Raw genomic sequence first — 18,178 nt, 5'->3', positions numbered from 1 at the left:
ATTGTGCATGCCCTCTTCTTGAAGTATATGTGATTATTTTATTTATTTAAACTATTTACATACCGCTTAACAACCATTGTATTTATGCAGTTTACAAAATATACAATACAAATAAAAATCTGTTAAAACTCTGAAATCAGACTTCAATCAAAATGTTGGTGGGAATAATAAAAAAGGGGTATTTAGTAGACACCAGAAACTCAGTAGGGAGCTTCCAGTTGTCTGTCCTCAATTGAAAGAAAGTTCTGTATAATTGGGCCCACAGTACTAAATGCATAGCTCCTGGTGGATACAAATCTTTGGTCATTAGGCTTTATTTGAACATGAGCCATGGGCCATTTTGAGAGAGGCAGGCGATGTCGTCATAAAATATGGTATGTATTGTGTACTTTTGTATTCAGAATCACCCCAAAATCATAAATCCATATTTGGAGCCTGATATTTTTAATCTTCAGTGGCATCACTGTTTAGAATCCTTGTTTCCTCTATTTCCCCTGGAAATTCACTCTCATTTAAAGTTGGGCAGGGTAGTTAAGCAATGTTCAAGACAGCTAATGTGCACTAAGTAATTCTGGGAATGCATCTTAATGTTGCTAAATTCTCTTGATACTTGCACACCTCCTGTATCCTGAAGTTCTCTTCATCTCACTTAGTGCCTCTCTCTCTCCCTCTCCCTCTCTCTCTCTCTCTCTCTTTCAGAGCATTATCCTGTACGGTGAGCTCTGCTCAAGTCGCAACTCCCCTGCATGGCAGAGTTCTTGAAGTAGTTGCCCTAACAACATTTCATCATAATAATCCTTTTGGGCTCAATCCTACAGCTCCAGCATCTATTCATCTTCTGGGCAAATGTCACCACATAGCCTCCCTCCTTGCCCTTTTGCTTGCGGTTTCCAGAAGGCAACATGTGCATTTGGTAATTAAAAGCCCACAGAGATGTATCGGGCAAGCATGTAAAGGAAATTGTACGAGAGTGATGTGCACAAGGGGGCTCAGATAGCATGCAGAAACCATTACCGCAACAACAGAAGCCGTGGCAAATGTCTTATTCCCCGGGAAAATTAGCCTTTCCCGATCTCTGGGAAATGAGCCATTCAGAGCTTCCCTGGGGTAGGAAGACAGCGTTATGCATGTATCTTAGCTTGCACGTGCTTTCCCAGGCAAACAAATAAATAAATCATGGGCTTTAAACAAACCTAGTTAGGAGTAGTTGTTCACTGCTGATTAAAATGCCACAAGCTCCATTTTGAGGGGGAGCAAGGCTGGACATGGTGTTTTGGGGTTGAAATCCTATACAACATTTACCTGGGAAGGAGCCCCACTGAACTAAATGAGATTTGCTTCTGAGTGGACACATATAATAGAGGTGGAGAAGCTCTGGCCCCCAGAGAGTGCTGGAGTACATCTCCCATCTTCTCTTACCATTGGTCATGCTGGTTGGGACTGGCAGGAATTGGAGTGGAACAACATCTGGAGGGCCACAGGTCCCCCACCACTGGCATAAAAGCCTGTGCTACTGCTGGGCACCTTTTCTTGAGTGGCTCCATTTCTCTCCTGCTACTGCCGTCACTGCTGATTTTCTTGGCCTCCAGGGCAGTGGTGGGAAAGACACAGCTCTCCTAATATTGTTGGACTCCAACTCCCATCAGTCCCACCCAAGATGGCCAATGGTCAGGAATGATGGGAGTTGTACTCCAGCAGAAATTGGAGGACACAGCCTCCCCATCCTTGCTCTAGGCCCAGTCTGAATGGCCACTCAGAGTAAGGACTTCTTCAGGCCAAATCATTGCTTGTTCTTTCAAATGGGAACAGATGCCAGTCTTCTACAAAGCCCCCAGACAGACTGTGGGCAAATGATCGCCTTGGTGTCACCGTGTGCCAAATCTTCATTGCTGCCTTAAAGTCACAACACCAGATTTAGGATGGTGCAGGTGATTCCCCTGCTGAACCTAGGGGGAATGGCTTCAACTGGTCAGCTAAACCAGGTGAGGGCAGCCGATGGGTCTCAAACCCTCGGCGAGTTTGGGACTTCCTCTGCAAGCAAAGACATGCACTTGCAGATTGAGCGGATGAGACCAACATTGGGTCCAATCGCCCAGAAGGCGGTTTCTGCACATGCTGAAGAGGGAAGTGAGGGGCAGTTGGGGTTCATCAACCTGGGGAGGGAGCCCATCTAGGAGAAGGAAAACTCTGGTCCTAAATCTCTGCTGCCTTGTGGGATATATTCAGGTGGAAAAAAGGAGGGGAAACCCAGCAAAAATCCAGAGTGGAGTCCCTAAGATGGTTGGATGGTGCCTTTTACACTTCCTTCCAGCAACTCCAGCAGCCAAGCTGGTGCCAAACATCTTGCTCTGCTTTCCCTTGGACCACATCAATGAGGTTAAGAGGGGGATCTTGTTATCTGGGTAGCCCAGGACCTCCATATACATTGCCCAGGCTTGAGCCCAGGGAAGATTGTTTCAATCCTGCTAATGCAATGGTTTGACTTCACCCTGGCATTCTTTTGTCTCTCAACACAGGTGCTAACAGCCAACCTACTGAGAAAATCCATAAAAAGTAACTGTACCAGAAAGAATTACTGTGAAAATACTGAATATTGTTTTTTTCTTTGGGGGGGGGGGAGAGCCAAATTTCATCCTTGTTCAGGGCACCATATTACCAAAGTCCACCCCTGATCAGCTGATATCAGGAGCTTCTAAGTTTAATGCTGGTGTGAGAGTCAGGGCAGGGCTCTTGTTTTCTGTGGGTACATGTAGAAAGAGGCTGCAGCCCCCTGGCAGTTGCTTTGGAAAACTCCCTTTTCCACAGGGCCTCCCAAGAACAAGGTTAAACCCACTGCCAGTCAAAGCAAGCGCCATTCCATTGCCTTCAATAGATGGAAAGCAATAGCAGCAAATTTGGGCCGAAAGCTCTTTCAGATGCTCGCAGAAGACAAATTGTTCATACAAACTGGTCTTGTTAAGAGCATTCTAAGAAACTGAAATGGTGCAGTAACTAAAATAAAATAATAGTCCTGCGGAGATGTATAAAACAGGGAAACTCTTGCCCTCTGGGCTTCTATTGTCTGTGAGACAATGGTACAAACCATATTAATCTTGTAGTCTGCAGAGGAAAGATGTGAGCAAGGCAGCATCTTGAAATTCCAATAGCAGGTGTTATTAGCATATGGCTGAAACTGGGGCACAGAAAGAATTACTTTACAACTAAATCAGCATAGAAATGCATTCACCGGTGTGAAATTATCAGTCTCGGCCTAACGTGGAGGCTCTGCCGCATTAACTCTTTAATGTTCACAACAGCTCGGCCGCAATCAGAAATCAACAAAAAAACAGCCCCAGGAAAATACAAGGATATCCATTTTAGTTTGTTAGTTGCTACATTTATATACTGGTTTCCGGCCAGAGCACTTTGCTCTTGGGTTTGTATATAGCTTGTGCCATGCTCACATATGGAGGACGGTGGATGGCACAGGGACGAGCAGGCTAGCTCCATGCCCCTTGTTCCATTCCTGTCTGCCACAAGGCAAAGGGCAGCTACAGTGAGGGAGCTCCCTGTGCTCCTGAAAGTTTATTGCATAATACAGAACCTTGGAAAATCAGGGTAGACAAAGTGCAGCATGGGTGTGTCTGCAGGTATGTTGCAGCACTGCTAATAAAAGTCACTGCAAGAAGTAGGACATCCTCTCCACTAAGGACCATATTTGCACTGGCTCCCAAGAATCGCAGGGACTGTGACATCATGACCACCCCAATCCCAAAGCTGCAGCTTTGACTGGGGCGGGGGGGGGGTTGCATTGCATTAAAGAGCAGATGCTGCGAGGCTGGAAGAAATAGGGCAAACATTCTCAGTATGGTGCCTCAATATGCTTGGCCATGTTCAAGATGGGAACCACAATTCCAGTGCTCTGAATTCCAGTCTCTTGCTGGGAGGTGGTTACTAGGTAGCCAGGTGAGGTTATAACTATGGGTTCAGACCACTAGCAAAATCCATTGATTAGTCTCAGTCTCAATGCAGAGCAGATTTTTGGAGGACAAGATAAGGGAGCCAAAGTGTAGGCTGAGGAACCCATGGCTTTCAAGATTCTCATGGGCGTCTGGTTAGCCACTGTGAGAACAGAGTGCTGAACCAGATGGGCTTTTGGATTGATTCAGCAGGGCTTTTCTTATACCTTTATGTTATTTGATACTGCCAGACTACTGCTCCCACCATCCTTCACGGGACTGATAGGAGTTAGGAAGGCCACAAGTTCACCATCCCTGGTTTAGGCAAATCCACAACCGTATGCAAGGGACACGGGTGGCGCTGTGGGTTAAACCACAGAGCCTAGGGCTTGCCGATCAGAAGGTCGGTGGTTCGAATCCCCACGACGGCGTGAGCTCCCATTGCTCGGTCCCTGCTCCTGCCAACCTAGCAGTTCGAAAGCACGTCAAAGTGCAAGTAGATACCTTCCTCTGGGGGGAAGGTAAACGGTGTTTCCATGCGCTGCTCTCGTTCGCCAGAAGCAGCTTAGTCATGCCGGCCACATGACCCAGAAGCTGTAAGCCGGCTCCCTCAGCCAATAAAGCGAGATGAGTGCTGCAACCCCAGAGTCGGCCATGACTGGACCTAATGGTCACGGGTCCCTTTACCTTTACCTTTACAACCGTATGCAAGCTAGCAACGACTCAGAATCCTACTGCAATGGGAACTGAAGGGAACCATAAAGATCCTCTTCTCTGAACCATGCCAAAGCATTTCAAATAAGATTACTGCCTGTGATTTTTAAACATTCAGTCACGGTCAAATCAAACAAATGGAAATCAGGTGGGTCAGAGGCAAACCAGCACCAAGCACATTCAAAGGACAGAGAGCATGTAGCTCTATTTTTAGCAAAGATGTGCCCATTGAAAGTTGCATCAGAAAAAGAATAAAATTGCAGCAGTGGCTGTTCTTAATCCCATTAGGCCAATCCATTATTTGACCCCAAGATTGTAAAGCAAGACATTGGGATACAGTTGTCTGGATAGAGCACTTTGAAACCTGTACTTCTGTGGATTCGTTTTGAGAACTAAACACTGCCATTCAAGCCCAGTCTGAAACCTACAAACAATCCACACCACAAATGCTTTAACATAACGCCTTCAAACAACAAACACTCATTTTCTTAGTGTTTATGCTTTGGCAGAAAAGGACTATAGGGGAAGTAAATGTCCGTTGTATAAGCATCCAGCCCCACAGCATTTTGGGAATATAATTCTGGAACTTCCACTGGTTCCAGACAGAAACCAAAATCCAGAGGTGGCTAGGAGGGCTTGCCTGGAATCTCAAAGCACTTACAGCCTGCCTTGGAGTACTTGACTGTGAAGGTTAAATCATGATACCGTGGGGCATTGTGTGTTTAGAATGATGTATCCTGTGGCAAAGTCCAGAGCATGAAGCCACAGAGCTCCAGGGTGATAGAATCTTCTATAACAAAATGAAACTCACTTGGTGCCTTCAGGCACACCTCGAAACCATAATTTGGAGGACTGCAAATGAGCCAGGGGCTTAAACACTTCCTCCTATTCTGGGAATATCCCAGAGGGGGACAAGTACCCACATGACTCATGTGGCTATAGCCCCTGTGTTGCAGATACTCTCTCTCCCGTCATCTCTCTTATTTTAAATAAACTCAGAATGGGTTTGCTACAGCCTTAAATAGGTCAGAGGGAGCCTGAATAAGAAGATGTCCCTGATGAGACAAAGGTCCTCCACTTCTTCCTACTCAACATCAGATTAATTACCTACCGTTTACTTTTTTTAAAAAAAAAAGACACAGGGCAGGTTTCAACATAGAAAACAGTTTTGAAACAACCACACAAACATGTGCATGTGTAACCGCCCAGTGATCTTTGGATGAAGAGCGGTACAACTCATAATTTCCAACCAGATACACCTGGCTGGGCAACAAGACTGTCTTTCAGTCACCCTGCAGTTATGGGATGCATGCAACATGACACTCTCTCTTCCTCTTCAGAGTTTGTTGAATAACAGTGGACTTTCCAAAATGGTGGGAAGGGACACCACACCCCCTTGCTGGGATTCAGCCAAGGGGAATCAAGTGTCCCCTTTCTCCCCCACCCTGTGTGGTTACACGGTCCAACATCCCACAGAAGCCAAACAAGATACCTCTCTACTGCATCTGTGAACTGCTTGCAGCAAGGTACTATGGGCAGAAACGCTGGCTGTAATCTAAGCAAAACCAAAGTTGTTATTGAGCACCAATCCCATTGGTCTATGTGGTTCAAGCACAGAGCGTAAAAGCCAAGTCACTCCCTGTAGCTGCTTGCCTGGAACTTACCTCTGTTACTGTAGTTGTGTGTGTCCATGAAGGACAGGCCCAGCCTCTCATCTTCCTGCAGGGTACTTTGGTCCGTAAAGCTTCGATCAATTGCACTCATCATGTGTGTCTTCTCATTGCGGTAGTTGATCGTCGCTTTGGCCATGTTCACTGGTTTCCTGGCACAAAATCACAAAGGAGGAAAGCAGGCACACATCAGACAAAGGGGTCCACTCTGAGGCTTCCCAATAGGTACATTTTTCAAACTTCTACAGGTAGGAGGATGAAGAGAGGCTCATGAACATTGGTTGCAGGGGAAGCTTCTTACGTTGTCATGGGCAGGCATCACACAGCAATCGAGGCATCAAGCTCCCCGGTTGCTCAGGTATTACATCCATGTAATTAGAACCAAGCCCAAATCTCTCCTGATAAATGTTTTGATATTTGTCTCCCCCCCCCCCCAATCCCACTAGAAAAAGGCCACCTAGCAGAATTGCTGCAAGTATTCTCCACCGTGTGTGTGTGAGAGAGAGAGAAACAGAGAGAGAGAGCTACCATGTTCATCACAACCCCCCCCCATGCTAGTTTTGGGGTCAGTAGCAGTGGACAGAGTGGGGGAGAGCCATAGCTGTCAATGTTTCCCTTTTTTTAAGGGAAATTCCCTTATTCTGAATAGGATTCCTCACAAGAAAAGGGAAATGTTGACAGCTATGGGGAGAGCTGTGACATGAGCATGTTGAATGGCATATGCACATTGCATATGCATGATAGCCACAGAATTTTGAGGGGGAACCACCCACCCCCCTCCTTGAAAAAAATGGGTGGGTGGGTGGATTGGCCCCCCTCCTGATTGTGCCCCTGCCTGCAGCTGCACTGCCGCCATGATGCAGCGTCAATGGTGCAGCTGATGCAGCAGGGAGGGCAATGGCACTGCGGTGGTGGCACAGGCAAAACCCCAGTGGGGCTGGCAGCAGTGCCAATGCAGCAGTGGGGGGTGACCTGCTGCCTGATGCAAATGGCTTCACCTTATTGATGGGCTGCCCATGATGAGAGCCCATGATGCATTTGGGTTGGATTAGAGAGAGACTTCATCTGATCTGGCAAGTTAGTTCTAGGAGCTGTATCCAACATTAGGGTCTAACTTATGCTTGTTAATTTCAGTGGCTCTACTCTGAATAGAACTTAGTTGGCTATGGCCCTAAGCCCTTCTTTAAAAATGTTAGAAAGCTAAGTTTTAAATTTTTATACACACACACACACACACACACACACATCCCTCTGCATATTTTCACACCCCTTAAGTTCCACCACTACAAAATTTCTGGCTCCTGCCCTGCTTCTCATCCTAAGCAGCCAGTATGTGGGACCGCTCAAAAATGTTTCTGTTCCACAGGAAATGAAGCCATTTTGAGATTATTAGATAGTCAGGCTTACACTATCCATCCTCCAGCAGATCTATATGCCATTATTCTCCTTGGTGTAGATCGATTAAAAGTGAAAGCTCCCCCATGGAATATGCTGGCTGAGACCCTACCTGCCCACAGACTCTCTTGCCAGAGTGGTGCATGCTCTGGTTATCTCCTGCTTGGACTACTGCAATGCGCTCTACATGGGGCTACCTTTGAAGGTGACTCAGAAACTACAACTAATCCAGACTGGTGACTGAGAGTGGCCCCCGAGACCATATAACACCAGTCCTAAAGGATCCCAGTGTGTTTCTGAGCACAATTCAAAGTGTTGGTGCTGACCTTTAAAGAGACATCTGAAGGGAAGTTTTTAATGTTTGATGTTTTATTATGTTTTTATATTCTGCTGGAAGCCACCCAGAGTGGTTGGAGAAACCTAGCCAGATGGGTGAGGTGCAATAATAAATTTATTATTAGTAGTAGTAGTATATTGACAGTGGCCTTTCTTAAACAGATAACTTCTAATGAAGTGTCACCCCCCTCTCTGCTCTTAACTGGCATTTTAGCACAACTCCAATGAACAAGAATGTGGGTCTGAAGCTCCTTCCCCAATTTCTTTTCAGCATCTCTCCTAGGCAGTGCAGGAAAATTGCTGCAATGCCCACTTATACTCCCATGGCCCTTTTAAATACACTTAGCCCACAGACACCTCCTTGCAAAACAAAGCAGAATCTGTGGCGCTGTCTATCCTTGTGATGCTCCACTTACGCCTGATCAATACTATTGATCAGTCCCCCGATGTGATTTTAAGTGTAGGACTTTTAACATCAGGCAAGTTGCTCAGCTCTGTACCAACACAGAGACAATGCCTCATCATTTGCCTTTCATTGCTCCTAACAATAATAGCACTCCCAAGGAGGGCTTCCAGTTCTGAGGAGGCTTTTCAGACTGAAGATGCCAAGGTGAAAGTCAAAACACTGTGGTAGATCCTAAGAAAAGGCATCTGGAGATACATGGCAAGGGTAGGAGAAATTTCCCCAGTCCTTTCCTGTTTTGGCTTCCTGGTTCTCTCTCTCCACCCTTCATTCTATACTTCATGAATTCTGAATAAAAAAAATTCCTTCCAGTAGCAACTTAAAGACCAACTAAGTTAGTTCTTGGTATGAGCTTTCGTGTGCATGCACACTTCTTCAGATACATGAATTCTGGTTTAGCCTTGATAATTCCTAAAATTAAATTCTGCACCTTTCATTTTGTTTATTTGGATCTTTTCTACCCCCTCCTTGTTACCAGTGTGAAACCCAGAAGAAGAAGAAGAAATAGAAGGAGGAGGAGAGCAATCATAGTATTCTCGTTTGTGAGAGAAGAAGAAAACTGGCAGAAACTCATGCAGAAGAAAAAGTGTCTTCCACTTGCACTAAAGCTATTTGGATACAAACGATGCACTTCTGTTCTTTGGTTTCATGATATTCAATTCTAGAATCATAGAACTGGGGGTGAGCTCAAAGGTCATCTAGATGTAGGAAATCTGAAGATACAGCATCCCTGATAGGTAGCCATCCAGCTTCTGCTTATAAATGGAGAGATGAAAAATTGAAACGGACCTTTCAAGGTGATCTGCTACACTGCTGTGAACAACCTGTGCCACACGGTGTTCTTCTTAACACTTAACCAAATCCCTTTCCTTATAATCTGATTTTGTGGTCCACCATACTGAGCAGCTTTAAAAAGCAGTTTAGAAACACTGTAAGCAAATAAATGAGAGGAATGAATCTAGTTCTGTGCACCTTGCTTTTAACTTCTTATTTACAAAACTTCTAGGCCACAGATTTCAAAAGCTCCTTCCAAAAACTGGGACACATTTCTATACCGGTTATATCATTGTCTAGAGCAGGAATTCCCAAACGGCTTTGAAATGCTTCCACTGTATAAAAAATGCATTGCTATTAATTTCTAATTATTAAACTTTATGCAATATATTAACCATCTATAGAAATAAGAATACAATTTTAAATAACCCATTTCTATTCAGAAGAAAATTGAAATAAAACGTAGTACTCTTAATTCTTCTAGCACTGCATCATTATGTCCCTGAGACTGGTCTGGTGTGAAAAGCATCTTAACATGGTCTTAAATTAGGAATTAATAAGTAAACAGAAATCTATAAGCATGTGTGTTTACTAACAAGAGATTTGTTCATTTCTGTGCAAGCTAGAAAAGGCTTCACTATCAGAAGGAAATATTCAGTAGGAACAAAGCCCGCTGTTTCTTTGATTCCCTGAAAGGAGAGGCAAGTCCTTGGAAACTTATCTGGCTTGGAATAAAATTCAGGTTGGAAAAGAATAGCAGGCTTCTCACCACCATCACCCGTCCTTGCCTGCCCTCACTGCCAGCACCTCAAAGGACCTTTGCCTTTCTTTTCCCTGGCAAAAAGCAGCACTGGGAGCAGCAGAAGTATCAGGGGTGTACAGCTGGGAGAGAGGAGGAATGGTGTCCATAATGGCTGGGGCTGGTTGGAGTTGGAGACCAACGGTATCTAGAGAGCCACAGGTTCCCCATCCCTGCAGTAATGGCCCAAGGGACCAGGGGAGACATTGTTCCCTTAAGGGCTTATGTGCTTGCTTTAGATTGGCTTGAAAAATAATTCCTTCTGCTTTTGGAAATCCGAGGTAGTCCAAGGCAACCTTGCGACAGTTCACCAATATCTAGCTTAGGGGTGGGGAATGTCAGGCGTGGGCCCCCCGAATCCAGCCCTTTAGTCCTGTCTGTCTGGCCCTTGGGACTCTCCTCAAACCACTCCTCTTCCCAAGCCACACCCCTCATCTACCCTGCTTTGTTCCACTCTCCTCGGGTATTTCTGTCTGTCTGTCTACAATGTGCCCTTGAACTCTAGATTCTGAGAATGCCTCTTGCTTGCCTGGGTGGAGCAGGTAAAAACAACCCTGATGTACGAAAGGAAAATCTATATTTGCTGCTCCATCCACTTTTGCCTCTGGCCCCAGCTAACCCCAACATGTGACACTGTTCCCCCAAATGAGGTTGCCTATGGGGCTGAAGAATATTACCCACTCCTAATCTCCATGAGATGAATCCAACATAAGCAGTTGCAGAGGTTTAATTTCCAGATGGGCAAAAACCATTAAATGAAACATGGTGGAAGCTGGGTGAGTTGTATATATAGCCTCTCCAAAAGGCATTCCAGGTCTTGATCCCCTCCAGCGTCAAACCCCTTCCCCACCTCCCTCCGGAGTCTGTACATTTTATTTCAGCAGCCGTTTCCCCCCACCCCTGAAGCCCCCCAAAATGGTACTTTAACATTTATGTGACAAGGAAAGGGAACCAACTGGGAGCAGCGAGCAGCGGAGCGAGCGCGAGTGAATGAGAATTACTTACGGGTAATAGGAATAGGAATAGTAGTTCCTCCTGGCAAGCGTGCAAACAAAGAGAAACAGCAGAGATTGCATAAGCAGCTTTTCTCAGCAAATAATGAAGGAGAAGATGGGATATTTGGAGCCTAAAATGACAACAGACCAGAGACTGAGCCATTGTCCATGCAAAGGGAGGGGGGAAGGGAGCTGGAGACAGAGGGGGGGGGAGGAAGGAGGAAGGAGGTGCAGGGAGACAGAGAAAGCAATCAGCTGGAAATGGGAAGCAGTTTTCGGACATGCTTGCTGCTGCCCTGAGGGCAAGCAAGGTCACCTGCCAAAAAGGTTTAGAGAGGGCAAAGACGCCAAGTAACTCGCTTCCCCACACCTGCAAACACACATACTTCGCAAGCAGCACATCTAATTCCAGGTGCCCTTGAAATTGTATGCTGGTAACTGAGGAACAGATAATCTGGACTGCTGCAGATTTAGAGCTTGGGATTGCGATTTAGGGTAGTTCCTTTGCTACAAATTTGATCTCATCAGGTTGAAAGCAGAGCACTTGTTTTGTTGAGCAGCTATGGCGCGACCCATAACAGAGGTATATTGCCACCCCATCCCATCATGTTCCACCCTTGATTTTCTAAGACACTACCCTGTGTCTCATTCTGAACTTCACAAGGCTTTGTGATTCTAATTCTGGCAAATTTAATGTGCTCCCTGGATGCTAATGCTGCAGATATAAAAACAAGAGACCTCTTTATTTCTCCGAGCAATGCAAAGGCTGGATCAGGGGTCCCCAACCTTTTGGGACTTGGGGAGGGGGCACTTTTGGACATCTAAGGAAGTGTCACAGGAACTACAAAATAATCATTTCATGTATGAAAAACTGGGGATGCTCAGAACCCCTGCCTCCCCCAAAGCAGAGACACCTATACCCCAGTGAATAAAACACAGACAAAAAAGCAGGCAATAGCCACCCCCTCAAATAATAAAACAAGAAAACTCAACCAACTCCCAACTTAATTTTTTAAAAAAATCATTAAAAATTGGGATTGCCAAAATGGTGTGTGACATTATTATGGTGGTCATGTGTGCCAGATGGAGAATCCCAGGGCTACCTGAAGCCTTCAATTAAAGACAGTGACTTATATTTTATTCTTTGTTGGGGGGGTAGCTTTTGAAGGGCCACTGCAAACATAGATTCAATTTGCTTCATTATAGTTTTAATGCTGTTATTAGTTGTCTTGATGTTTCTGAGGGTCGATATATTAATGGTATATTTATCAGGCTTCAGAGCTCAGATGTTTTGGACTACATCTCCCTCAGCCCCAGCCATGCTGCCCAGGGCTGATGGGATTTGTAGTCCAAAAGATCTGAAACGCACACTGCTGGCGAAGGCCAATACATATCCTAGCCAGCAGACTCAATCTTCCACTTCTCACAGCCAATGTGTTTTCTAATATTCTTCCTAACAGTTCCATTCTTCCTGTCACAGCTAAACCTGCAGGGAGGCAACAGGTATTGCTCATCAGTCTGGGAAGAAGTGTCCTTTAGTCCCAGCCAGAAATAGCTCCACAAATCCTTCCCTATCATATCTGCTAATAAGCTGGAGGCCTGGCTGTTTCCCAGGCAATTTCTTTGCTTCCATTAGCTTCCCATGGTCAACTTCGCCACATGAGAGGTATCGCAAAGCACTGCACAATTGTCTTCCTGAGTCCAGCACAGCCTCCAGCAATGGGGCTCCTGGACTTTTTTATAGAGTTGTGTACAAGGGACAATATGCTTGCAACAAAAAAGTTGCAGGCTCCAGGGTGCCTATTTAGTGTTCCAGCCAGCCAGCCAGTCATGCCCTCTCACATGATATTCCATTCCATTTTCTCAACTCCCCTCAAAAGCACAGCAATCTGTGGCTTGAGGTTTCTCTGAGGAACCCAGTATCTCCCCCATGTTTCTCATGGGGACCTGTTGTCACTCACCACCCAAGATCACTATTAGAGGGCATAATTTCTGCAGGTGCAGCTTATGGTCACCTCCTTGTGTTACAGAGGAAGGAAAAGCTGTACCAAGCTGAAATGCTCCACATTAAAGCCACAGTCTCCTGGCCTCAGTTCCCAGACTGAATTTTAAAGCAGTGATGTCCAATATCATTTCACATCTTTACATTTAAAATGCCCTGTTTTAGACTATCTGCAGAAGCACTGAGAACTAGAGGCCAAAGGGACTCTTAGCAGAGTGAGGTGCTAAGATCCCATAGCAGCAGAGTAAATTGCACCATTTCATACTGCAGGTGGAACAATACTGTTTTTCAAATGCTCCCCCACATATATAAAACCCTGGAAGCAAAAACTTAGCTCAGCAATGAATGAACTTAGCGAGAACTTGCAGGACCATCCAACAATGTGATCTCAACATGCAATCTACCTCTTTGAACTGCAGACTGAGATCACATTGTTGAATCTATTCTAACACCTCAGGAATCCTAAGAATCTACTCTCACAGCCTTCATCAACCCTTCCATCATCCCTGGCCACTGGCCCATGTTGCCTAGAGCTGCTGGGTGTTGTAGTCCAAAGCATCTGGCGGGCACCAGGTTGGGGAAGGCTGTACATTACTACCTCACTCCCATGTTATTCCTTTGCATTGTGTAGACCAGGTATCAGCACCCAGCAGCCCACTGACAGTTGTTAGGGCCCAACCACCATGGCAGAGTTCACCAGAGCTGAAACCTGCTTTGTCTCTCTCATTTTCTCATTCCCCCAGTCATGGTCTTATCTGGAGGCAGCGGATGGGTCTGGGAAGCAGGCTTGGTGAAGAAATACGATGCAAATGGAAACAGGAGCAACAATTGCCTGTGTTCACTTATTTGTCCCATGTCTGGAACAGCAATCAATCCAGCAAATGCTGTAAGTATTCACTGCAATTGTTGCTTTCACTCCCCAAATAATTGCTAAATCCCCCTCATTTTGCATTGTGGTTCCTTTGTACCGAAATGAATGGGATAGAATAAAGTAGGGATGGCATAAATTACAAAATGAATTACACTACTTAAGTGATATAATTTTACTGCAATGGACAATGGTGGAAAATGTAGTTTGGGGTAGAAAGTGAACTGTAGTGGAATGGAAACAGTTCTGCATGTAGGGCCAAATGGAAAATGATGCCTTCTTTGTTCCCAAACAGGAAGCCATGTACCATCTTGCATTTCCTGCAATGGCGTGCAGTGTCTGTCACACCATCGCTCCTGTGGGAAAGTGAAAGTAGCAAGCATCTTCCGGGACCCAGCCCGGATCTACCAAGCCCACAGTTTGGAGGTGGGAGGGGACCAAACAGGAAGATCCCCAAGGTGCTCCTTGCTGAGGGGCCATCACACCTGGTGCCAACCCTGAAACCAGCCCAATAACACACCAAATACGGAATTGTCAGGAAGGAAAGAGACACCACTTTGGGTATCAGGCCATTCCTTTAGCACAAACAGCAGCCATCTGTTGTTTATTTACACGCTGAATCCAAGGAGCAGCTGACCATGGATTTGCAAGGAACTCCAACTGAAATGATTTAATCAACTGCGACATTTAAAATGGGATCAGCCAAACACCTTGATTCAAGCGAAGAGATGGATGTCTGAATGGATTCTTAACCTGTTGAGGAAAAGCTATAACAGACAAAGTAACACTGACAGCAGATCTGCTCAGTGCAGAGACTAAGGAATGTGAATAAGGGCTCTACAGGAGTGTCTTTAATATTTTGAGGAAATCTACCCAATCTAAGAATCTCCCAGGAGTCTTTTTAAAGGCTTGATTCCCTCCCACCAACCACCTGCATTTTAATCCTTTATGAAGCTGATATTTGAAGAAATAAACCATCTCCAGTTTCTCCAGAACACACAGTCAGAGTTCTCCTCTTCACAAGAAACAAGAGTTTGTAATCTCCAACAACCCAGGTGGCCATAGCTCAGTGGTAGAGCATCTGCTTTGCATACAGAAGGTCCCAAGTTCAATTCCCACTATCTCCAAGTAGGGTTGTGACTGTCCCCTGTCTGAAACCTGCTGCTGGTCAGTGTAGACCGTAAGCACCCAAAGTGGTAGGCTCCACAAGTTGTTGGGCTTCAACTCCCATTATCCTGACCATTGGCCATGCTGGCAGAGCTGATGGGAACTTTAGTCCAACAACATTTGGAGGTTGCCCAGTTGACTGTCCCTGGGCTGAGCTAGATGGACAAATGTTCCGACTCAAATAACTCAATATAAGCCACAAGCTTGCTAGCAAATCTGGTTTCCAAAATGAAAGCAACTATTAAAAACAGCACAGATAAAATAATGAACTGGTAGCTAGCTTCTTAAATTATGCAGCATGGTGGGGTGATCTGCTAGGCAGTGGAGGCAGCAGTGAAGACAGCTTGCCCCCTATCTCTGTAGTGGTCAGGGGAAACCCTAGCAATGTAACAATAAATAAATAAAAAGGGAGCCCTGTAATGCAGGGCTTATAACACTGCAGTCTGTTCTGACTGCCTGAATCTGTGAGTTTTATACTACTCAATGGGTTTCACCGAAAAGCTGAGGTAGGAATCCCTTGGATCCACAGATCCTGCCACTCTTTCTATTATTATCCATATATGTCTTTTCAATTGTTGTTGGGTGTATTTTTGTTGTTGTTTTTTGAGGGGGGAGTTGCATGCAGAATGAAAGATCAAGAGTGATGTGTTGTGTCCCAAATAATAATAATAATAAATAAATAAATAAATAAATAAATAAATAAATAAATAAATTATACCCCCCCACCCCACCCTCCCCAGCCAAAATCGGGCTCAGGGCAGCCAACACCAGATATAAAAACAATTGATTAAAATACAACTTAAAAACAAGATTAAGTACAACATTAAAATGCAGCCTCATTTCAGTAGAAACTCAAATCAAAAACTTTTTGGGGATGGAAACATCAAATCTTCACCAAGGCCAACTATCCAGACTGGTCCTACGTGGACTAGAAAAAAGCCAGGGAAGCCCCCAAATAGGAGTTCCATCACAGAAGGAAAAAGGAAAGATGGGGATCAAGTTGATTCCAAGCCAAATGCCACTCTTATGACTGGCATAGGGAAAGTCAGCACTGCCGTCTGTTAGGTTCCCTCCTCCATTGGTGGATCCTAATGATAGGTTCACCCAACAATGGCAGCATTGGCTGACTCTTTTCATTTCCAACCATCATCCTGATGAGTGCTGTTCATGAGCATTGTGGGAAGTTTAAGTGGCTGCCCACCTCTGCTGCCATTAGATAGACCTATGACTGGGCAGGTACCAGCACCAGTAAGCTCTGCCAAGTAATTGTGGTCCCAGTAGCTGCCTAAAGGCACTGAGCACTGATACCTAGCTTGTCCCTAATTGTGTTGTATCTGATCTGTGTCATTCAACCTTGGTTCCTCAGGCACTGCTGGACGACAACCCCCATCATCCTCAGCCAGCTTAACCAAAGGTGAGGGATGATGGGAGCTGTAGACCAAGAGCATTTTGGAAACCAAAGTTGGAGAACACTGTATTCAGCTGTGTACACACTACCAGCTACTCTGGCCCCAGTGCATACCCACTGCTGTTGTTTGAATCCATGTGCACGGGAGGTTAGCCACAATCCATATCCTGTAGTTTGTTTGCTTTTTTAGAAAGACTGCCATTTAATAAGTTTCCCCCCACCCTCAAGCCAGCATCTACCTGAATTGAAAACGTAAGGCACACTCACTTCGCCATTAAGCTGAGGTATGTACATTTGAGACAGCCATTGTGTATACGCACAGATGACAACTTTATGAATAGCAGTCGTGTGGGGAGTTACAGGTGCAGGGAGACCCAAGACATGACACACATTGGGAGTGGCAGGCGAAAATGATGAACTATGCGGAATTAGCCAAGCTGACCGGCAAGATTCAGGACCAGGACGACCAGAGAGTCATAGAAAGTTGGAGTAAATTTATGGTTTATTTAAAGGATAATTGTAAAACTTTAAAAAACAGTGGCAGGACTGAAATAACTCCTACAATGTAATAAATAAGAGATTTAGTATTTAAAATAAGTGATTTAAAGAAACATGGGATACCTGTTGAAGGGAAGGAGGGAAGTCATAAGCTCGGCAGAGCTAGAAGTATAGATGTGATTTGATGTATGGTATGAAACTGTGTTGAGAAAATAATAAAAATTTATTGGGGGGGGGAGACAGGACGCACATTGGATGAAGACTCACTCTCTGGCATGTATTGCAGTGTGCAAATGCAACTTGAATAGCAGCAGCAGGGAAACTGTGCTTTAAGCCGCTAATGTGTGCATAGCCTTACATAACTAATATTAAAAAGAAATCCTAAAATGAACTGAAGCTCTCCTCGGTTGATATGAGGGCCCCTTAATTGATATGAGGACCCCTACGGAGCTGGCATTTCATGTCTGCCAAGACGCTGCGTGAGCTGGCACGGCACAGAGCCCAGGTGAAAGAAGACAGACCTCCCTCCTCTTGCCCCTCCCTGTTGCACAAGGTTAAACAAATCCACTTCAGACACTGAATTCTTTAAGCTCAACGCTGCTTGGCATGTCATCCTTTGCAGAGCCATTTACATTACAGTCAAATAGCGGCACGGTTCTGGAATCTGAAAGATGGGCGCAAAAAAATGCTTAACAACAAGTTGGCAGAACATCCCAGCACATTAACAGGACTTGATTGTTCTTTGCCAGGATAAATTAAATGACATCCAGGATTTGTGCCCTTCTGTAAGACTGTAAAGACTGTAATCTGACTGCAGCATTAGTCAGAAGCCACCTTCAGCACCAACTACCAACCCATAACTCTGTTTCCCCCATTTTTCTCAAGACATTCCTATGCTACAGACCTAGTCTACATTGACACCATACATTGAAAGCACTAGAATACCACTTAAAGGAATCATGGCTTCTCCCAAAGCACCCTGGGAAGGGTAGTTTGTTAAGGATGCTGGGAGTTGTTAGGAGACCCCATTCCCCTCCCAGAGCTACAAATTCTAAAGTGGTTGAACAATCAATCCCTCTTCACTGGAAACTTTGGGAATTGTAGCTCTGTGCACGGAATATTGGTCTTAGCATTCTAGAGTTCCCAGAATT

General features: G+C 45.1%; 1 protein-coding gene across 7 annotated transcripts in view; it reads right to left on the bottom strand.

The window, feature by feature from the left end:
- Positions 1–18,178, bottom strand: part of PTPRU (protein tyrosine phosphatase receptor type U) — a 360,572-nt gene that overhangs the window by 71,331 nt on the left and 271,063 nt on the right. For 4 of the 7 annotated variants that reach the window (XM_083512078.1, XM_083512075.1, XM_083512076.1 and 1 more), the window contains exon 15: positions 6,317–6,474. In XM_083512078.1, the coding sequence (XP_083368204.1) occupies positions 6,317–6,474 (158 nt within the window). Of the gene's footprint in view, positions 1–6,316; positions 6,475–11,094; positions 11,125–18,178 lie in introns of all 7 variants that reach the window. The other 3 variants (XM_083512072.1, XM_083512073.1, XM_083512074.1) reach the window with 1 other exon arrangement.

This window comes from Podarcis liolepis (genome assembly GCF_965112155.1).
Source record: "Podarcis liolepis genome assembly, chromosome: 7".
Lineage (NCBI taxonomy): Eukaryota > Metazoa > Chordata > Lepidosauria > Squamata > Lacertidae > Podarcis > Podarcis liolepis.
Note: the sequence above shows the minus strand (reverse complement) of the source record. Positions and strands in the feature narration are given on the sequence as shown.